The 23,776-nt window shown below is 38.0% G+C and overlaps 1 protein-coding gene across 1 annotated transcript in view; it reads left to right on the top strand.

Annotated features, from left to right (window-relative positions):
- The window catches only part of MID2 (midline 2), a 25,953-nt gene extending 2,177 nt beyond the window's left edge, over nt 1-23,776 (top strand). Inside the window, exons 3-8 of the mRNA XM_072955922.1 lie at nt 192-340; nt 8,798-8,925; nt 10,026-10,169; nt 16,699-16,860; nt 18,292-18,499; nt 18,860-23,776. Of these exons, the coding sequence (XP_072812023.1) occupies nt 192-340; nt 8,798-8,925; nt 10,026-10,169; nt 16,699-16,860; nt 18,292-18,499; nt 18,860-19,262 (1,194 nt within the window). The 3' untranslated portion in view covers nt 19,263-23,776. The remainder of the gene's footprint in view (nt 1-191; nt 341-8,797; nt 8,926-10,025; nt 10,170-16,698; nt 16,861-18,291; nt 18,500-18,859) is intronic.

Below are 23,776 nucleotides of genomic sequence, written 5' to 3'. Positions count from 1 at the left end.
TAGGTGGAAGAAGGGGTTGGCAAAACAGGCACGGGGGGTTGGGTGAGAAGGCGAGTGATTAGGACAGGGACCATGGCATATTAATAGGTCTTATTTTTAGAGTCACTGCAGCAGATCTCCTTCATGTTGTTTTATCGTTTTTAATTAAACAATGGATATGTTCTTATTTTTCTTTTGCTAATTCCTCTAAGGTTATGAAACTGAGAAAGTTAGCACAGCAGGTTGCAAATTGTCGCCAGTGTCTTGAACGGTCAACAGTCCTCATCAACCAAGCCGAGCACATCCTGAAAGAAAATGACCAGGCACGGTTTCTCCAGTCTGCAAAAAATATTGCCGAGAGGTGAGATCCTTATGTTCTTTGGGCATGCCTACTCTTACGAAAAGGGGCCAACTTAAAGTCACTTAATTCTGTTCAGGCATGTACAGGGCAGCTGCCACCTGATGCTTTTCCTAGCTGGCTAGTCACTAAGTCTCAATGTGGTAGATTGTCCTGTGGGTGTCCAGCACCCTTCTCTCTGTCTCTGTGGCCTTCTGGTCCTCATGCACAGCCGACCATGTGCCCTAGCCATGCCAGAGCTCTCCACTGCCCACTCAGGCCTGGAGCCTTCTGTTGGTGTTGGTGGAGGGGCAGAGAAACTTTCAGCCACATAGATAGCTGCACTCCCTTCCTAAACCTACATGCAATTTCTATTGTTTTCATTGAACTATTCCTCACATAAATCCTTTACAGCAATAATTCTTAGGCTTTTACTTAATCAGCCACCCCTTTGAAAATGTGATGAAAATTATGAATCCGCTTCCTGAGGAGGAAAAATGTGTGTTAGATATATAGACATAGAATTTTGCATACAATTTCAGAGGACTTGTGGATCCTTTCAAGCCTGTCTATACATCATTTACTAAGAATCCAAGATCTAAAGTGAAACATTGTTCAGTATAGTCATCAAGGTTTTAAGGAGCTACAGGGGCTCATTAGGCCAGCTTTGACTTCTTTATAGTTCCCTTTCATTCACTGAAGACTTTTTGGCTCCAGGTTCACAGTAGTCCTTTCTATTGCTTCTACCATCATTCTGTGCAACGTTAGCCACATCCACATGGTTGACGCATCTAATACTCTAGCCATCTTGTCTTCTGGTTCCTTACCATCCCCTCCTCCAGTAACCTTCACCTCTGCTCCACTTCATCCACCCACTTCCATGGCCCACAAACTGAACCTCACCATCACTCAAAATTACACTTTAATCATAAAACATCACAATTTCTAACTACAATGTCTATACTTACAGTTGTCAGTTTTTCTACCAATACATCTATTCTTCAACCATGGAGACCTCTAAGTCCTGACACCTACCTACCAGCTGCCTACTCTCTTTACTTCTTCCTTTAGCCTGTTTAGGATCTGTCATTTCTCAGTTCAGCTACTTTCTCTTCAATATCCCCAGTTCCTTTTCCCCACTGTCTTTATATCACACCAACCTGATAACATCCCAACCCTGAATCAGCCCAACATTTCCCACCTTTTCCATGCCTGGTTTGAGTTACAGAAACTTGCTGGAGGAAATCACATAACCAAAGATATTGGTACTACTGCACCATAAATGTATGGCTTCTAATCTCAGCTGGGCCCTCAGTACAGATCTGAAATTTTTCTGTATTGCTTTGGTCAGCTTTCTTTTTTTTCTTGTCTCCATAAAGGCTATTACAGATTTTCTGTAGTCAACTCAAAATTCCAGCCCTGCCACCTTCCTGCTCATGCTCAGCCAGTGACTTTACCTCCTATTTTACAGAGAGAGTAGTAGATATAAAATGGTAAATTCCTCAATTTCTCATACCAAACTGCTGGACATACAGACATCCACATCCATTACTTCCATCTTCCTTCTGGTTAAATGGAAGAGATGGCCCTTCATTTGTGCTTTGGCCACATACCTTCTTTGTTCCATAGCTTCAGTTTTGACCCCATTCTAGTTGATCTCACATCCACTTTTAAAGTCACTCATGTCTCTCCTGTCTGAAAAATAATACCCACAGCCTTCTTCTACCTCACATTCACTCCAGCTACTGCCATATCTTTCTCCTTCACTTCACGGCAAACCTCTTGAAAGACTTTTCACTTCCCCACCTCTAATTTACTCTTCTTAAACCTTTAAAATTATTTATATTAAGGTAATACATGTACCTAGTTAAACAGTCAAATTTTGCTAATAGTAAAACTGTAAGAAATAGCAATCTCCTCTCATCTCCAGTTTCTGCTCTCCAGTAAGAATACTGAACATTTACTTTGTGCTGGACATTATTCTAAGCCTTTATAAGTATTAACTCATTTAACTCTCACAAAAACCTTATGTGATAGACACTATTATTATTCCCATTTTGCAAATGAGAGACTGAGACTCAGAGAGGCTATGTGACTCCCCTAAGACTAACCAACTAGTTTAGGGGCAGAGGGAGGATTCAAATCTAGGGAGTCTAGTGCCATAGTCTACACTTTTACAACAAAGCCAAGCAATTTCAGTTCTATTAGGTGTTTCTATTGACATAACCTTTATGTTTCTAAATGACATCCTTATATTTTTTTTTCCATTTTAAATATTAACAATTGAGTTCTGTGAATTTGGTAAAATTTTATCCATTATTTATTCAAATATTTTTATGCTGCCTCCTTTTGCTCTTACAGGAATTCCAGTTATATGTATATTAGGCTGCTTGAAGTTGTCCTCAGCTCACTGATACCCTGTTCATCTTTTTTTCGCTATGTTTCATTTTGATAGTTTCTAATGATAATGTCTTCAAGCTTACTAACCTTTTTCTTCTGTAATGCCTAATTAACCTGTCTAATGTATTTTTCATCTCAGATATTGTAGTTTTCACCTCTAGAAGTTCAATTTGAGTTTTTTTATACCTTTCATATATCTACTTAACATATTTAGCCTTTCCTCTAATTTTTGAGCATATGGAATACAGTCATAATAATTGCTTTAATGTCTAATTCTAATCTTTGTCAGTTCTGTATCAGTTTCAACCAGTTGCCTTTTTCTCCTCATGATGGATTTTATTTTCTTGCTTCTTTGCATGTCTGGTTATTTCTTTTTTCTTTTCTTTTCTTTTTTTTTTGCACATCTTTTATTGGTTATCTTTTATTGGATGCTGAACATTGTGAATTTTATCTTATTGGGTGCTGTATATTTTTGTGTCTCTATAAATATCCCTAAACTTTGTTCCAGGACACAGTTAAATTACTTAAAAATAGCTTGTTCCTTTCAGGTCTTGCTTTTTAGATTTGTTAGGTAGTATCAGAGCAGTGTTTAGTCCAGGGGAAATTTTTCCCCACTACTGAGGCAAGACCCTTCTGAGTACTCTACTGGGTGCCCCATGAATCATGAGACTTTCTGGTCTGGCTGGTGGAAACAGACATTATTCCTGGCCCTGTGGGAGCATTAGGGTTTTTTTCCCTCTAATCTTTTTGGGTAACTCTTTCTCTGGAATTGGGCAGTTTCTTCACATGTGTGTGTTGATCAGTATTTTGTTGAATATTAGAGAACCTTCTGAAAGTCTCCAGAATTTTCTGTGCAGCTTTCTCCTCCTCTCTAGTACTCTGCCCTCCGAATTCCAACTAACTTAGTCTTCTTAGATTCTCAGCTCTGTGTTCTTAATTAAGGATTCCATTGGGTACCACATGATTTCCCCTTCATGTACCATTTTTTCCCTTAATTTTGTTGAAAAAAAAATGTTCCCATAGCTTCCTAAGAAAAAGCACAAGGGAAATAAATTTTTGATAATTTTTTGTTTAAATAATACTTAAAATCTATTTTCTAATTTGATAGGTTGGAAATAAATTTTCCCTGTAATTTTGAAAGCACAGCTCTATTGTCTCCTAAGTTCTAGTGTTGTATTGAGAAGTCCACTGCTATTTTGATTCCTGATCTTTTGAATGTGACCTATATTTTAAAATCTGAAGCTTTGAAATTCTTATCTTTAATTCACTTTTTCTGAAATTTCACCAAGATATGCCTTGGTGTGGGTCTTTTATCACTAAATCAGTCTTTCCAATCTGAAGACTACTGACTTTCAGTTCTGGGAAATAGTCTTTTGTTATTTGCTAATGATTTCCTCCTCTCTTCTCTCCTCTCTTTCTGGGACTCTAATTAGTCAACATTTGGGCATCCTAATTTTTCCTTCTAACTTAAAAAAATCTTTTATCTCCTATTTTCCATGACTTTGTCTTCTTGTTCTAAGATGTTTCCTTAATTTTTCATCCTTCTATTAAAATTTTAAATTAAGCATTCATGTATTTATTTGTAAGAGCTCTTTCTTGATCTTCGCTTCTTTTTAGCATTCTGTCCTTGCTTTCTGTATACAAACTATTTGTTTATCATCCTGATGATACTGATGATCATTGAAAAAGTTGTTTTACATTGTCTTGGTTTCCTCCAAGTTCCTTTTCTCTGTTAGTTTGTTTTAGTTTCTTTCTTTCCCTAGATGTTTGGGGAGATTTTTGCTGCCTGTTTGATTTTAAGCACCAAAAGGTGACTGGAAGATCTGAGGGGGTGGGAACAGTTTGTTTCTTGGTGAAATTTGCTATAGGATTATAAAGCAAAATACAGATTTTTATTGAGTGTACCCTAAGTGTCAGTTCCGTAGGTGTTTCCTCTTGGGTCAATTACCCCTGGAAGGAATCCACCAATCTCCTGCTTCTGGAGGGGGACTCAGGGTATAAGTCTGACTGCAACTATTTTGGAAGCCAAGCAAGAAAAGGATTTTAAGACTGCTTTTAGTATGGCATCAGATGAGAGAGGGGTAGTCTCTGGTTGAGTGAATCTGGCAGTCTAGCTCTTCCTCATGCAAACATTCAACTATCTGTCGTACTAAATCAGCTTGATGTTTCTGGCTTCCTGATCCAGCTTTCTCTGCTCTGTTGTTGGTTACCACTCATCCATCCCTTTCTAGTTTCCAAACATTTGTTGACAATCTCTTACTTGCGCACATCTCTTTTCCGTTCTCTTTGTCTTTATGGATTTCTGATTTTTTTCCCTTTGTCTGTCATTTCAGTGGGATTTCATGAGAGCAGAGATAAAACATATATTTAAACTACTGTATGTAATCATGCCCACTCACTCTTCAACTCTCTGAAATGTCTTCTGCCACTACCGTACTATTGAAAGTGTTCTTTCCTGGATCACCAAATGAACACCTTTGTTTTATCTTATTGTTTCATTTTACTTGGCCTCTTAGTAACATTTGTCCCTATTGACCATTTTTACTTGAAAATTCTCTGCCCTTAGCTTGAGAACACTCCTGGTTTTCTTCCTACCTGTCTGGTTTCATTTGTCTTTGTGAGCAACTCTTCCTTGACCTATTTCTATAATGCTATTGTTCTTTGTGATCCTGTCTTAAGCTATTGTCTTTTCTTACTACATATTCTCCCTGTTGCAAACTTATAGCTCCTAGGGCTTCAGTTATCATCTAGCTGTTGATGATTCCCAACTCTATATCTAAATCTTCTTTTCGTGGGCTTAGGAATAGCCTATGGAGTAGGTGGAATAGATGGCTAACTATGTGGTATGGCTTGAGAATCTCCTACCCAAACTAAATATCTTACTCACTGATCTCTCATAGGATCTGAAATTCTTCCCCACCATTATTCATTGTATTGTATTAAGAACCAAGACTTCAGTTAAAATGAAATTTTACCTGGGAGAGTTATTCCTCCTCCCCTCCTTACAAATGACAATGACAATTATTGTATTATCCCTAACAGAGATCAAAGCCTTGAGAGATAGCTAATGTGTTTTGCTTAAACATAGAAAGACAGACACACACAGACACACACACACATACACATACCTCAATGTCATTTTTATCTCATCCTTAACTTTCCAGCCAGTGTTAACATTTGGGAATACCATATATATATATATATGTATATATATGTGTGTGTATATATATATATAAATAAAACAATAATAAATAAATAAATATAAATAAATAAATATAATATATATCACAAACAAAAGATCATGCTGTGTATACTGCATTTTACCCTATGTTTGAAGTTTAATGATGTATCACAAACTTTCCCCTGTCATTGGATATTTTTGTATAGCCTGATTTCCAGTGGCCTTGCAATGTTTCATCTTTTGATGTATAAGACATTACTTAGCTCAGTTGCCATTGTTAGATGTGTTGCACACAGTGTGTTGAGTGCCCTTGTAGTTGTATCTTTGCATATATCATATAGTTATTTCCTTAGTGAAAAAAAATTGTGAAGTACTTAGAGAGCAGAACATCCAGTTTGCAAGTAGGAACTTCTGTGTAGCACATGATGAAAGAATGATTTAAATTATTCTAGTAATTCCAGTTCAACAAGTGCCATCACTGTTTTCCTCTTCTAAAGAGATGATTGGACTTGTGTAAGAGGAGGTGAATGTCATCTCAAGACCTATAGGAGATTGGGTTCATATTTAAATTTATATAACTGGTTATATTCATATATTTAAATACTGAGGAAACCCCTTCACTGTCTCACAGAACAGAGCAAGACTTACCTGCGCTTTAAGTTCATTAGCCTGTTAAGGCAAGGACTGAGATATGCTGGCCATGTATACTTTCTCTTTTTGGTCTTAATTAGGCCAATTTAATTAAAATTCTCTGTATCTAAAATGTTGCCTTCTGCTTAATGAAAGATATTTTAGTGTGGTTTATGTATAATGCTAAATATAGAATATTTAACACTTCTCACATTTTAGAGATAATCTATAAGATCAGATGTTCTTAAAGTTCAGCATGACAAGATACAGTAGCAATCTTTGCTTATGAATTCTTTACTAAGGCAGACCAAGTTATAATTCAGGATTGCCTTTTAAACATCTATTCAAAAACACATACAACTGTAGAACTGTTGTATATGTGTGATTGGTAGTGGTGCTTTTGCCAATTCATTAGAAGGATTAAAGTAGAGAAGATATACCATTAGCACAAATTTTGTAAATTATGTGATCATAAGGCTCAATAATTAAAAACAAAATCACAGATCAAAAAAAATTTATGAAATAGAACTGTGCTGTCAAAGAATTTTACACTTTAAGCTATTTTGATATAATGCTAAATTTGGCCTCCAAAAGTTGAATCAATTTCAGTCCTAAGAAAAACATGTAGGCATTACTTAATATAGGCATAAAAAGCTCCCACGATGTCATTATAATCTTAAATGCGATCTCATTTTAATTTACATTTCTTTGATTTCTCATTTAATTGGGCTTTTAAATACATTTGTCAGCTGTTTGTTTTCATGTTTTATGAATTAACTTTGTTTTATTTCTTTACACCCTTTTCACCACATTACTTTCTGCTCATTCCCAGACACCTTAAAATCTTCCCTGCCTCCAGTTTTGACCCCCTCCAGTGTATCAACTGCAGCTGGAGTATTGTTCTTGAAACAAATTTGAGCACATCACTCCTCTGCCTAAAATGCTTCAGTGGCTCTCACTGTATTAGTCTTTCATTTATTTATCCTCGCCTGAAATTTATTCCTGAAATACCTCTATCTTCAGAAACAGCCAAAAGCTATTGTCAGTAGATGTGTAGCAGGGTATACGTGCATAAGGATATGTATTTGTTTAACTCTCATCCCCACAACTAGTTCACCATAAAAGTTTCCTCTCTGGTCTTCCTACATTCAATGCCTCTTTCCTCCACCCTAAGTGCATATTGTTTCCGAATTAATGTTTCTTTCCATTCTGTTATTTGCATGCTCAAGGATCTTCACTGGTTCTAATTCAGGTCTGGCACAAGGCCTAAACATGTATGTTTTGATCAAAGCTCAGAGATAATTCTGATTTGGAACAATGGTTAAGAATTGCTGTAATATATAAAAATATATTTTATTTTTAAAAAGAAGAACTGTCTAAATGGTTAAGGGTATAGAGTTTAGAATCCAATGAACATGGGTTCAGTTAATATTTCTTTTTTTTCCTCACCCTTACTGGTTGTCTGACCTTGAGCAAGCTACTTAACCTTTCTATGTCTCATTTACAAAATGGAAATAACATAGACTACGCAGGGTTAGGGTAAGGAGTAACTTAGGTAATGTATGTAAAGTACATGCATGGTGTCTTATACTAAATGCTCAATAAAGGTGAGCAGTTGTGTTGTTGTTGTTAGTCATTCAATGATTCATTCAACAATTATTTGCTATATGTCCAACACTGTGTTAGGGACCATGGAAGATTATAAGAGTTACAAAATATGAAACCTGCTCTTGAGACACTTAGAATTAGTTGGGGAGATAAAGCTAGCATATTATTATATAATTAGAGAATGATAAAGTTAAATGTAAATCTTATAAAAGATCAAACAAAGTGTACTATGTAGGGGGAGGTTTTAACCAAGCCCCAGCATGCTGGCTTGTTGATTAGCATAAAAAATAGAGGGGGAGAAAAAAATTCTCCTAAGCCACCCTTACCAAGCCTTCAGAGGTCTAGTTTTTATGCTGCCTGCCAGATGGAAAATGATGCAGAGGGGAAAAAATCCTGTATTTACTTCTCCAAATTAAGACAGGATGGGGGAGTATGTTTGAGGGGTGACCATATGTGAATAAATATGGTATAACCCTTAATTGGTTTCTGATGATTAAAATTTAAATGGTTTCCATTGGAAAAGCAAAGATATGATATTTTTTCATTTAGTGAATCAAGCCCTACCAGTCATTTATTTTCACCTTGTTAAGCCAGAAATCAAACACTAGATAAAGGTTGCAAACCTATTTTGATGTATATTGATATACTTTTCTCTCTTCCAGGGTCGCTATGGCAACTGCATCTTCTCAAGTTCTGATTCCAGACATCAATTTTAATGATGCCTTTGAAAACTTTGCTTTAGATTTTTCCAGAGAAAAGAAATTGCTGGAGGGGTTAGATTATTTAACAGGTGTGAAAATGCTGTGCTTTCCTTCCTATTTTAATCCTCTTTTTTTGGGGGGGGTGCTTTCACTTTAAAATAATCTGAAAAGGACAACATTTATAATGAAGATGCTTTTATAACCTTTAAAACAATACATATGTCTTTTTAGATAGAATATGTTTTAGTTCATGTAATGAACTAAAGAGAGATGATTTGTCAAAAAGTCCCAGGGGCAGATTGGGTGTACCATCCATACTCAAAGGTAAAAAGCTAGAGTTGCTAATGGATTTCTCCTTATGAGCCTATCATTAATGTATTGTCACTTGTCAATAGGGGTAGAACTTGGGTGGTAATTAAAGAATATTAGAGAATGTCTCACATGGGTATAGGTACCACTCAAATGATTTTAAGGAAATTCAGGAATTAGCAGATTAGGAAGAAAAATATAAGAAATATCTGACTTGCAGACAATTGTAGAAAATGAGGGATACAACTAGACTGTCAAAAATGCTGGCTACCTTCAGAATTGTTGAATGATCATTTCATGAGAAAAATATACACACACAATAACTTTGTATTTGTAGTTATCTTTGTTGCTATATTAAAATAGCTGTCATTTATTGAACATCTACTTTATGCCAAACACTCTATATTAATTTTGCATCACGATCCATACAATGAATCTGTGAGGTAATTACCATCCTCATTTTACAGATGAGGGAACTCATATTACTTTACACAATTAACCCATATTAATACTGCCAAAATACATAATAAAACTTTTTTGAAATTGAAAGAAATAGGTTGAAGGTCACATAAGAAAACCAAGTGACCACTTTGCTCTAATAACTACATATGTGTTTGTGCTGGCAGAGTAGACAATGGGCAATCATCTCAATAACTTAGATCTTTGCCTAAAATATCTTTATCATTGAAGCAAAAGTGGTTTTGGGGAACTTGAGGTCTCAGCACTTTGCTGCAGGTTGTATGGTACGTGCAATCTAAAGCTTCTTATTAAGAAAACCTCCTTTCCACGAGATGTCGGGTTGGGCAGCAGCAGTAATGACTGTACAGTTCCAGAATAGAGAGTGTGCTCTCCTTACCTTCTTTTCCACCTTTCCTTACAGCCCCAAACCCACCATCTATCCGAGAGGAACTCTGTACTGCCTCCCATGACACCATTACAGTCCACTGGATCTCGGATGATGAGTTCAGCATCAGCTCCTATGAGCTTCAGTACACCATATTCACTGGCCAGGCTAACTTCATCAGTAAGTCATGGTGTAGTTGGGGCCTGTGGCCAGAGATAAGGAAATGTAAGGAAGCAGTAAGCTGCTCAAGATTGGCCGGGGCGCCACGAGGCAAGTGTTTGTAAGACATGTTAGGTTGTTTAGTATAGTGTTTTGTAGACAGTGCAAGCACTCCTAGGGTATTGCAAAGACCTTACTGATGGGTGACAAGCAAGTTGTGTATTTCCTTGCTGGGCAGTCACTGGGGCCACTCCCATTTGTTTATGTAATCTTTAGCCTTTCCTCAGTTAATCCATATCACTCCATTCTCCCCAGTCAGATCACAGCTCAGAATTCGTCCCTGGGTAGCCAAGCCACCACCATTTCTGATTCTATGTGTGTGAACATCCCTCTCCTTGACTCTCCTTCCACTTCATTATCATGGTAAAATACATTCTGTTCAAAGACTACCACTTCTTTCACCAAAACTGTTTGTATCAGTGAATAGGTGACAAGCCTCCTGCCTCTGTCACTCTTCCCTTTACCTCTTCTCCCTTTCCTCTAAGAGTTACACCAAATATAAAAACATAGCTGTGGGCCACCAAATGAAAGATGTTTATAAAGCAGTCATTTAGCTCACATGTTACGGTTTCACTTTCTAATGAACTGGAGCGAGACAAGGCAGAATAGGACCTTAACTTGAGCTGCAAGTTCCCCTCAATGTGCTGGGGGGAAGTGGAAATGAAAGCAGAATTAAAGCTGGATCCGAGACTGGAACTGGTTCACACCCTAAGTTTGCATCTGTGTAGCTGCAAATTAGTATTTTCTTTTTACCTTGTGTTTGTGCTTCTGTGTCTGACTTCACAGACCCCCATGAGAGAAGTTTTTCTGACCAAACCCTCCTGATAGGCGTCCTTTTCTTGTTTTGTGACAGTTCTGGGCCACATGGTAGAGTGGGGAGGTGAGAGAACATTTGAGGTCAAACTCTAAAAAACACTTGCCTCGTACAGCCCCAACCTAAGCCACTTGGCCCTGGTAGCTGTGTTCCTGGGTGTTTCTTCAGGTCATGAGGTCACAAACACTAAGGCCTCCTCACTATACTTGTTTGCACTTGCGTCCCCTGCCCTGGAAAGTCTTAAAGTCAGTAACTGGGCTTCTCTTTCCTGATGTGGGGACAGCAGTGTTCTGCTGGGAGTTGACAAGTCCAAGAAGTGACAAAGATCAAAAGACTATCACCTCTATTTTCAAGGATATGTGGGCTTCTGAAAAGAAAGCTTAAAGGATAATTCTTAATAGCAATAGAATCATAGCATCTTAGAATTGGAAGGGATCTAAGAGGTCATCTAGTCAAATCTTCTCATCTACCAGATACCCTGTGGGTGATTGTCCTGTCTCATCTCGAATATTTCTAGTGATGGGTAGCTGAATTCTAACAAAATAGCCCATTCAGTTGGCGTGCAGCTATAAATAATTGTCAGTGCTTCCTTATAAAAGGCCCAATTCTTCCTCCTAGTGAATAATAATAACAAAATAATTTACATGTGTATTAGGCTTTTTTATTTACAAATGCTCCCATATACTTATCTCATTTGGTCCTCATGACTTCTTACTTAGTCTTATGAAATAGATGATGTTAATTCTATTTTATAGTTGTAGAAACTGAGGCTCAAGTTAAATGAGTTGTCCAAGGTCACAAAGCTACAAACTGATGGCGTCAAGAATTGAACCCAAGTCTGTCAGACTTCAAGCTTAATGCTCCTTGAATTAAACCATAGCTACCGATTAGTCCTAGTCCTGCCACTTTGTGCCTCACTAACAAACCTAATCTATCTTTCACATGACAGTTCTTCAGATAATTTTAGGTAGCTTTCATGTCCCTTCTAAATTTTCTCTTTTCCAGGCTAAACATCTTCAGTTCTTTGAATTGCTCCTCATGTGACATGGTTTCAGACCCTTTAACCATCCTGGTATCCTTTTTATGGACACACTCCTGTTTGTCAAAGTGCTTTATAAAATGCGTTGTCAAAAAAAGTTTTAAAAAAGTACTTCGAAAGTGGTCTGACCACCGCAGAAGTTAGCTGAATTATTGCTCTTTTGTGTTAGCTGATGCCCCCCTGCCATATACCCTTTCCAGCAGCCACATTGACTACGGTCTTCACTGAGCATCTAGTCAGCTGAAATTCCCCGGTATTCCAAATCCTATTCCTATGGGATTGAGTGCCTAAACGGAATTACATCACCGTGAATTTATTCCTATGACATTTTATCTGGTTAGTTCTGACTCCTCATTCCACCCTGCCAAAATCCTTTTGTATCTAGTTTCTGCCTTTGAGTATATTTACTTTCCTTCCCAGCCTCCCTTCTATGTCTTCCTCCTCTGATCATTAATCCAAAAGTGAAATAGAACAGGGACAAGGGCAGGGCCCTGAAGCAAAATTTTGGATGGCAATGCCCAGATAAGTTGAAACTATTTTGCTAGGAATAAATATTCATAAAGATACCAGTCCTTCATGTGGGTTTGACCTGCCACAGTTAGACAGAACCCTGGTTCTGAGAGCTACTTTCCCTTGGGGTTTTCCCACATTATCCTTTTTTAAAAACCACTTTATTGAGGTATAATTGACATACCAAGAGTTGTCCATCAACAGATGAATGGATAAAGAAAATGTGGTATATACATAAAATGGAATGTTATTAAGCCTTTAAAAAGAAGGAAATCTGCTGTGTGCAATAAGATGGATGAACCTGGAGGGTATTATGCTAAGTGAAATAAGCCAGACACAGAAGGACAAATCCTACATGATACCACCTATATGAAGAATCTTAAAATAGTCAAGCTCCACATTTTCTTTAACCAGAAATTTCTTCCTTGTTGATAAGAATTTTGTCTGGAGAAGTAATTCCACACCCCTACCCCTTTTAGACTTCCTCCTTCATTTTAAACATTCTCCTCACCTTATGTAAGGTTTGAAATGATCACAAGCCAATAATGTTGCAGATGATGCTGTTAGCTAAATGAGAATTCCAACAGATGTTTGGATGACAGTCTTCCGCATTGCTGCATATCTTTCCCCTGTTTCAGTTTTACATTTTGCATTATGAAAGTGCTGACTATAACCTGTCTGGCCAGGCAGTCTGTAAAATACTGCCACAAAGATATAACTTCTATTTTCCCTTCTTTTGATCCTCATGCAAATGCTCTCTGCTGTGCATTTACACTCAGGTTCATAGGCTTCCATATTGTGGTCTTTCCCTTTTGAACAAGGTGTACACTTCCATTACCATAATTCAGTCATAAATGCCATCTCACCAAGTCTCAGTGATACCCAGAGGATCATGTATTTACCTTTTTTAAATTTAGAAATGATTTCAAAATTACAGAAAGTTTGCAAGACTAGCACAAAGAATGCCCATATACTCTTTACCCAGATTCACCCATTGTTAATATTTTGCCTTATTTCCTTTATCATTTGCCAACATTCTCTGTTTCTATTTTTTTTCCTGAACCATTTGAGAGTTAATTGCATACATCATGGTCTTTCACCTCTAAATTCTTCAGTGTGTGTTTCCTAAGAATAAGGAAATTGTCTTATGTATCCGCAGTACAGTTACCAACTTTAAGAGATTTGACATTGATGCAGTACTTTTAACTAATCCACCATTCATATTCCAATCTTGACAGCTGACCCAGTAATATACTTTATAACATTAAAAGATCCAATATTGTCCTATATAGTCTAGGATCAGGTATTGGATTTAATTGTCATATTTCTAGCCTCCTCTAATCTGGAACATTTTCTCAGCCTTTGTCTTTAATGACATTGATATTTTTTAAAGTGCTCTTTTATTTACTTATTATGCTTTTCCTTATTTTGGGTTTCTCTGATGTTTTCTCGTGATTATATTCAGATAATGCATTCCTGGTTGGCATACTACATAAGAGATGTGTTCTCTTTAGAACATCACGTCTGGAGACACACAATGTCTACTTGCCCTTCGTTGGTGATGCTGATTTTGATCACCTGATCAAGGGTGTTGCCTAATTTCTTCTCTGCATAGTTACTATTTTTCCTTTTGCAACTAATAAGCAATCTGTGCAGTGATACTTTAAGATGATGAAAATACCCTGCTTCCTCATCAAACCCATTCCACTCCCACCCTTGTTTTAGCATCAATCAACAATTCTCACCTGATCCAATCTTTACACTGATGATGGCAAAATGATAATTTTCCAACTGAGCATTCCCTCCCACATTGACAAGCTGACATTCTGCATTCTACTGTAAGCAAATATCTCACTTTTCGTTTATTTTTCTACTTATCAGTGTGGACTCATGAATTCTCTTTTTTCAATGGTTTATAATTCTTTACCACCCTTACTTATTTTGGTGCTCAGATTGCTCACATCTAGCCAGTGGGAGCCTTTTAAGCTGACTCAAGGGTCCTTATAGTCTCCCATCATTCTTTTGAGCACTTCCTTTCCAGCATAACAAAATGTTCTAGGCTCATTTTCACTGTATCCTGCCTTAGCCTTGAAATCAGCCATTTTTCTAAGGAACCCTGGTTCCTTTCAGTGGGAGAATGTTATTAAAGACCAAGACCTGGGTACTAGAAACATACACATACACGCATGTGCATATGCATATATACACATAATATACGTACACACATATTTAACATGGCTTCATTTGTTTCTGTTTGCCTTCAGTTTTAGACCCTACTCTTCCCATTCATATTGACTTCATTTAAATTTTTCGAGTTTGTAAAACAACAATATGTTTCCAAAAGGGAAAACTATACACAAAAGGTAGACTCAGAGAAGTGTCATTCTCTCCTGTATTCTTTTAATTTTCTTCCCCCATCCCCGTCCCTTGTAAGTAGCAACTTCATTATTGTCTGATTTTTCTTCCTGTCGTTATTGCTGTTTTGTAAATCTAAGAAAATATATGTATGTTTTCTTATTTGCCTTTCTTTCTTGCAAAAAAAGGTAGCATACTATATATGCTCTTTTGCAATTTGCTTTTTAAAATTAATAGCATATCTTGGAAATAACTCCATATCAGTTTATAGAGATCTTCCTCATTCTTTTTTATGGCTGCAAAGTGCTCCACTGTGAAGTTTGTTTTATATTGTTAGAAGTATATCTGGAAGATCATATATTTCCTCCTTTGTATTAAAATTTAATGTACAGTTTATGATTCATACTGTGTGTATTGGTACATAGACAGCCCTCAGACATTGTTTCTGACCCTTATCCTTTTTTGTGTTTTCATGAGAATCACTGAACATCTCCATCAATTCTTCCTTCTGTAGCATATCTGTTTGCACTCCATTGTGCTTCTTTTTTCTGGTTTTAATTTAGACGTTTTCTACCTCCACCCCTCCAAATTAGGTCTAAAACCCTCCTGATCATTTCTCTTTCAAAACACTTATTATTATTTTCAGTTTTCAACCTCAATAAACCCTTTGCTACAGCTGCATAGAAGTGACTAAATTCACCACTCATTTTCCCTGCCTTTTCTTTTCCACCCTCTGGTAGAATTATCGTTAAAGAGCAGTTAACTGACTGAAAAGCAGATAACAGAAGAGAGAAGTCTAGATAATTCAGACTAGAATGTCGATCTCTCTTTTACTAAAAGTTAAGTCAAATACATGTTTTTAATTATGTATGTTTTTCTCTGTTTAAATCAATGTTTATGGTCTAAAGAGTTTCAAAAGCAGGAACCTAGATCTCTGATCCCTTTCCCTGCTTGGGAGGGAAGAAGGTTCCAGATGGTAACATGTTCCTCAACCACCCAACCTCAAACGAATATTGGAATCAGAACCAAGAAGGGGTAGTGTCAAGTGAGGAGATGACATTTCACTTTATTATGTCACCTCCTTGGCTTCTCTGTGGTACTTTGGAGCCCAGCTAGTTTTGGAAGTAAGCTGGAGGATGAGGTGAGAGAGTTGAATCATAAGCCCTGAAAGCTTTGCTACTTTGCGGAAACAAAGGAACATTATGTTCACTCCATGAATTGTGAGGTAGTGGAGAGAACACTGGACTAAGATTGAAGAGACCAGGATTCTACTCTCAGTACCATCACCATCTATCTGTGGCCTTGGGCAAGTCACTTTTCTTCCCCCCATCTTAGTTTCCTATTTGTAACATGAGGGAAATACAGTGTCTACATGTCCTTTTGCCTCTGAGATTCCATGTTACTGTGCTTTGCACAGAACTGCTCCATCCATCATAAGAGATCAAACTCAAATCTCAGAGGATCGGACCTTTGGGGTAAATATCTAAAGACTTCATAAAAGAGATGATTCTGTGATTTTTTATAGAAGTTTTTCCTGTGTTATTTGGCAGCAAACTGAAGTGGTGTGGTTACATTCAATTACCAGAAATGAGGAGCCTGGCATAAGCTTAGCTCCGTGGGAGAAGAGAAGTAGAGGAGGTTCATCTCACTGTGTCTTCCAGGACTCAAAACAAAATGAAATTCACTTTTGGGGGCAGCTTATGATGAATTTTCAGTGTGCTTCTCCTCCTGTCTCTATTACCTTAACATCCTTGTCTTTCCCCACGTTGCAGGCCTGTATAATTCCGTGGATAGCTGGATGATTGTGCCCAACATTAAACAGAACCATTACACAGTTCATGGACTTCAGAGTGGGACACGCTACATCTTCATTGTTAAAGCCATAAACCAAGCAGGCAGCCGGAACAGTGAACCTACTCGACTTAAAACAAATAGTACGTTGTGGTGATTCCAAAATGATAGATCAGTTTTCCCTCCCTGCCAGCGAGTACACTGAGCCTGACACTGGCACCCACGGCAGTGCGAGAGACAGAGGCACTGCGTACAAGAGCTTTACTGTTGGAGTTTGTGCTTTGGGCCAGGGGTTGGTTTGTGCCCCTGGGAGATATGTGGACACAGAGATGTACATAAAATAGCTGGTGGCTTGGGAGGCTGTTAGTGAAGAGTTTTTCTCTGCACTCCACCTCCATGCATGAGGGACAATTGAGTAAAAAAGAACTATTTGTGATAATATGGTAAAATGCTACCACAGAGAAGCCATACCTGTTAGGAATGCTTTTGACTTAAAGTGACAGAAAAATACAGCTAATTTAGCTTAACAAATAGTGTTTGTTAGCAGCTTTAACAGTAGGACTTTTCTCTATCTCACACATAGTAAGAAGTTTGAAGGTAGGTGGTTCGGGGCTGGTGCAGCAGCTTTGTGATGTCGTAAAAGACCCAGGCTCCTTCTCCCATTGGTTTTGGTTTATTGATACGTGGTCATGACCTGGCTACTGCAACCTCTAGATGTTATATTTCCTTTCACAACAGAAAGAAGGGAAAGTGTTGGCACACATGATGGCTATCCCTTTTATTGAGAAAGCTGGCACTTTCCCAGAAGTTTCCCCAACCCTATCTGACTTAGCTTCCATCTTCTTAGCTACCCCAGCAGCAAGGGAGGCTAGAAGTGTGAGGATTTAGCTTTCCTGGCCTCTACAGTGAAAGTGGGTAAGAAAGAAAAAGTAGGAGGTGGCTGTTATATTCACCAATGGTACGTACCGGACATGTTTTGTATAATACAACTCTTGCCATCCCCAGCCATTGGCTCCTAGTAACTAACTGGTTTTGTCATATGACTATAAGGAGTTCTTGTTGTGAATGATCCTACACAACAAATATTTTCCCTAATTATCAATGATGCAGCAGTCACTCTAACAAAGTTACCTTGTTATATGTTATTTACCTCCCAGTAGTGAGAGGGCAAAAAATTGTCCTGTTGTTCAGTTGTTCTCAGTCTTTTTTTTGTTCTGCCACCAAGCAGCAATTATCTCATCTGTTCCCTCACTTTGTCTCACATCACATACTCCTTCCTCTGAAATCTGCTGAAATCCCAAACCACCCACTGAAATAAAACAAAGTACAAAATTTATTTGAGAACCTGAGACCCTGAGAGCCCTCTTTTAATTTGACACTTTATGAAGAGGGGCGGCTTATTTTAATTTTATTGAAAACAGTGGCCTCTGGCCTGCTTCCTTAATGTAATCCAAACACCACTGACTCAAGAATGATCATCATATTGAGGCTCCTCTGGTAGTGATGGTCCTGGAGGACAAAGATAGAATCCTTAAATACTTCCCCATGCGTTTTCTTTTTTCTACTTTTTTCAGGCCAACCCTTTAAACTGGATCCCAAAATGACTCACAAGAAGTTGAAAATCTCCAATGATGGACTGCAGATGGAAAAGGATGAAAGCTCTCTGAAGAAGAGCCATACCCCAGAGAGGTTTAGTGGCACAGGGTGCTATGGAGCAGCAGGAAATATATTCATTGACAGTGGCTGCCACTACTGGGAGGTGGTCATGGGTTCCTCAACATGGTGAGTAGGTCCCATTTTTCTTTTCTCTTCTCTCCCCTGTTGTTAGGTTCCTGGGAGATTCAGTTCTATAGCACAAACAGAATACCAGAAAGTCAAGGTCAAAAGGCATGTGATGGAAACCTATCCTAGGAAAATTTGCCAGCTTTTTAAAAATAAAATCATGGAAAATATACTGAGCTAGGAGTTGAGAATTACAGCATTCTAATTGCTAACTTTTTTTTAAAGCTCTAGTGCTAGATCAAAATATAAACTGTTTAAGGAAGAAATAAGTATTCTGCTTCTTAGATATCCTATATGAGGTCGAGCACAACTCAGGTCATAATAAATACTTACTTCTCTCTCCTTTGCACTGTATCACAGGTATGCAATTGGCATTGCCTACAAATCAGCTCCCAAGAATGAATGGATTGGCAAGAACGCCTCCTCGTGGGTCTTCTCTCGATGCAATAGTAACTTCGTAGTGAGACATAACAACAAGGAAATGCTGGTGGATGTGCCCCCACAGTTGAAGCGTCTGGGTGTCCTTCTGGATTATGACAACAACATGCTTTCTTTCTATGACCCAGCTAACTCTCTCCATCTTCATACTTTTGACGTGACCTTCATTCTTCCCGTTTGTCCAACATTCACAATCTGGAACAAATCCCTAATGATCCTGTCTGGCTTGCCTGCCCCAGATTTTATTGATTACCCTGAGCGGCAGGAATGCAACTGCAGGCCTCAAGAATCCCCTTATGTTTCTGGGATGAAAGCTTGCCATTAAGTTTCAAGAGAGCATAGAATTCATTGGCTCTTCAGTTCAGCAGTTCTTCCCCTCCTAAACCTCAGTTAGTGTCCAATATACAAGATACAAAATAAAGTTCATTTGAAGCATCCAAAATAACTAGATATTATAGATTTAATTTTTGTGCATTAAAGCTTGTATCTGAATTAATATATTGAGTTTCTCAGAACAAATTATCTGAGTAGTCTGGGTTCAAGCCATTGGAGAAGGAATTTGGAGAATGCCCCTCTTGTTCTGGGAGAATGAAAAATTCCCAGTGATTCAGGAGTAAAATGATATTGGAAGGAATTAGGGTAATTCCAGGTAAATAATGTAGAAAGATGCTCTGAACAAGGGGCTAGCCAGCTGGAAAGCAGGGATATGTCAGCCTTTCTAGTGCTGGCCAATTTGGCCAAGTAGAATTTTGAAGTGTCAAATGATCCCATGTTATATGTAGCTTTTTATAAAAACCTACAATCAAGGATTTATTATAAAGAAAACATGTATGTGTATATATAATATATATATAAAATGAATATATAATATATATTATATATTCATTTTATAATTATATATACATAATAAACTTTTTAATTTCCTCATTTGAGTGAGAAATATACTAGAAGGGGAAATAAATTATACCATCCATTTTTTTTGTCCCCTAAAAGGAACATCAAGATTAGTCAACATTTCTCCCCTTCCTCCATTCATCCCTCCCTTTGTCCCTCCTGTCACACACACACATGCACATGCAATAATGGCAAAAATGGTGGGAAGAACTGTAGGTTGGATTAGGAGAGACTGGGAGATAAGATTGCACAAGCGATGCTATTTATTGCTGGATAGAAAATTAATCCAGGTAGACGTGTTATATGTAGCACAGTTTCATTGATGCTACCTAATGGAGGAGGTTTGCCTGAATTGTTAAAAAATTCTGTCACAGAGTATTTCAAAGAAATACAGTTTTATTATTCTCAAGTACATACAGCTACCAGAATTAGGAGGGAAAAAAAAGAGTTGCATAATTGAGGGTCTTTAGGAACCTGCTTTATTTACTTAATCAGCAAGAATGGAGTGTTGTAGATGCAAAAACTATTTGCATATAAATGTATTTATATTTTCAGATAAAACACTTCTGAAGTGCTTCAGAATGCCTGAGAATAGTTTGTTTTCTTAAACAGGTTAAATAACCATTCCTCTCGCAATCTTGTTTACACTATTCATTTGTTTAGCCAACCCTTCATGGCAAATGCAGGTGCAGACTTCAACCCAGTCCTTAACACTGTCATTGAAGGGAATCAAGCTTTATGGTCTGTGCTTTTGTCAGTTCCATTGCAGGGATTGGGAATGTCAGAACCAGAGCTTTCTCCTTTCCAGGAGCTTTATCTGCTTCAAGGAGTCTACTTCTTGGGAGTTGTGAAAATATTATTGTTGTACAATGTGGTAGCTGTAACAAGCCCCCAGACTGGATCCTTGAAAGAATGCCAAAACTTCTCCCTTCTTCCCTTCCACCCACCTTGGTGGACGTTCATTCATTCATTCATTCATTCAACAAACTACTAGATGCCAGGTACCACGCTGCAGCTGACATTGATCATACACAGTCCCTGCTGTCAAGTGGCTTACTAGTCTGTAGGAGAGACAAAGTATATAGATCCCCCAAATAACAGTTTTATATTGTTTGTACACCTAACATGGAAAGCAAGACTGATGCAGAATCAGATGGCAGACTCAAACTTACATATCCAGTGGCAAAGTCAGCTTTTTGGTTTTAAAAAGCATATGTATTTGCTGCTGATCAGGAAATGAGCAACCTTGGTAAGATTCAGCAGTGCTGGGAGATAGCTCGCTGTGATGGAAAGCTCATCCTAGCCTTCAGACTTAAATAATCTATTTCCTCTGCCATTTACTAGCAGTACGACCCAGAAGTACTTCACTTCTCTGAGCCGCTGTTTCCTCTTCTGTACCTACCTCACAAAGCTGCTGCAAAGATTTAAAAAGATAGCACATGTAAATTGCCTAGCACAGCACCTGGCGTTTAGTTAAGCATGGCATTAGTATGGCATCCTTAACTATTAAGTATGGCGTTTAGTTAAATATGCAACAAACATGAATCTCCTCCGCTTAGCCCCAGCCCCAATACAGTGTAGCAGTGCTTTAAAATGTGTATCTTTCATTTCTAAGTCTCTCCTCTAGGGCCTATCTTTAAATTCTTAAAACAAGAATTTTCCCCCTTCATAAAGCTTTTCACTAGTTCCCATAGCATTCAGTAGAAAGTCCCAATTACTTAAGGTTTGGCTTTTTAAGTTCCTATTTGGTTTCCTAGCTTCATCTTCTGCCACCTTCTCCCTCACACTGATGACTCTAAGCAAGCTTAACTGTTTACAGAAGTTGTTCTCTGGGCCTGGAATAGAGACGTTGTTAACAATAGTGATGCCCAGAGTAAACAGTAGGAAGCGTTCTTAAACTTAAGGGAATAGTGTGAAAATGCTACAAGTGCAAAACACTCCACCTCCACCCCAGTTCAGTTTTCTCTACCTTGTCCTTGGGTCTCCCCTGCCATTCATTTTTTGTGCCTTTTAGATTTTAGTACCCTGAGACAAAGCTTCAATTTCCCCACCCTACTTTTGACTCCAGCCTGGTCTGCCTTCCCCCTCTCAACTAGATTATCTCCTGAACCCCTAGACTGGGTGATGTTCTCCTCTTTGGAGCTCCCATGGCACCCTGAGCATGCCCCCCTCTCAGCAATAATCACATTGCATAGCAGTGTTTTTTAAAGTGTGGTCCTCAGACCACCAGTTAAAAGCGTTTTTGGTGTTTGTTAAAACAACTGATTCCTAGACCCCACCCCTGATCTACTCAATTAGAATGTCTGGGCATATAGGTGGAATTTTACATTTTTAACCAGCTTCCCAGGTAATTCTTATGCACACGGAAGTTTAATATGTAAGAATCATCTTTGCCACTGGACTGTGAATACCTTGAGGGCAGGGGCCGTGTTTTTTGGTTTTGCTGTTCTATTTTTAACACCTGTCATAGTATGTGGAACAGAGTAGTTGCCTGGCTAGTGTTTATTGCATGAATGTATGAATGAACAAATGAATAATCAAAGTTTCCCTGTTATACTCTGATATCCATATTGGTGTTTGTTGTTTCCCTGAGCAGAAAAGCTTGGTTACTTCTCCATTCGAGCTGTATTGATACTATTTTGCAAATGTCCCAGGACTGATACATATAAATCAGTGTTGTCCTCCTCAAAAGCTCTTTAGAAGTTAACTTGGGGAATTGTCTGAGCATGTGGCACAATTCTGTTCAATAACTTCAGTCTTTTCAAACTTTGTTCTTTGAATGTGGATTTAAGTTTTGGTTAAAGCTAAAAATCACTCAGAGCTAAGCCTACTGAATAAAGTAGGAAATTAAACTGGGTTTGGGGTAAGCAATGAAGTTTCTGAGCCAAATAATGAAAAGTGCTTTCCAAGAAACAACGTGGTGGCAAAGTACTCAGTTGGGGTGTGGTGAGCCCCAGATGCTTACTTCAGTAAACTTAAGACTTTCACAGAATACTGGCAACGCCAAGTACCTTCAGAGAATTCATTGACTACCTCTAGTTAAACCCAGTTGGACAAAGGGAATAGGACCTGTATTTAACATATTCAAGGAAGATGACTCCATAAGTTTTCATTGTTGTTGCTTTCCTCAGCCTATTCTACAATCTTTTCTGCTAGCAAATTATTCTTTCTCTCTGCAATTTATGCTTATTTCCACTTTTTATATTGTCTTATTGAAGAAAGCACAAAAATAAAGTTAAACCTGTTTTGAGACTATGAAAGAAATTTTAATGCCACATTGGAGTTCTGGCTACTTGTAAGTAAGAGTAACTGCATCTGTATGTGTTTTTATCATGTAATTCCATTGTATACCTTTGGATGCAGTGAATTTCAAATTGCAGCAAAAATCACTTATATGTTCTTTTCAGCTAAAATACACTAGGTGAATTTTCTAAGCTTCCATGGTTTACATATTTATATATGACTACCTGGATGGAGCAATCCACGGATGGACTTTTTGATAAGCTCAAACATTTGATATCCTTTCTTCTACAGAATGGAGAATGTGAGGCTGACAGATGAGAACCACTCCCACAATTATTTCAATTCCTGAAGCCAACTGCAGCCTCAGAGCCATTAGGCTGTACTTGGTTGTGTATTACAGGTTGGCCAGGTTGACTGCCATCAGGTCAGGTGAAACTGCCTTTTACAGTCTGGTCTGCCAGCTTCAGACATATGCTGTATGTTGTTGTCATTGGCTAGAATATTTATTAGATGATTGTTGGACTATTTTTTATCAAATATTCTATCCCAGGCTTGTTTGTACTGGGAGCACTGGACCAATAGTGTCTCTCCTAGTGACAGAAGTCTGAGCATCTGCGGATTACACAGCCTCATCCCTCTAAAATATCCCAGCCCATCCAAAATGCTATATTATGAATTAAATAAATATATATGTATTCATGA

Source organism: Vicugna pacos, chromosome X, assembly GCF_048564905.1.
Source record: "Vicugna pacos chromosome X, VicPac4, whole genome shotgun sequence".
Classification (NCBI taxonomy): domain Eukaryota; kingdom Metazoa; phylum Chordata; class Mammalia; order Artiodactyla; family Camelidae; genus Vicugna; species Vicugna pacos.
This window is presented reverse-complemented; position numbering and strand designations above follow the sequence as displayed.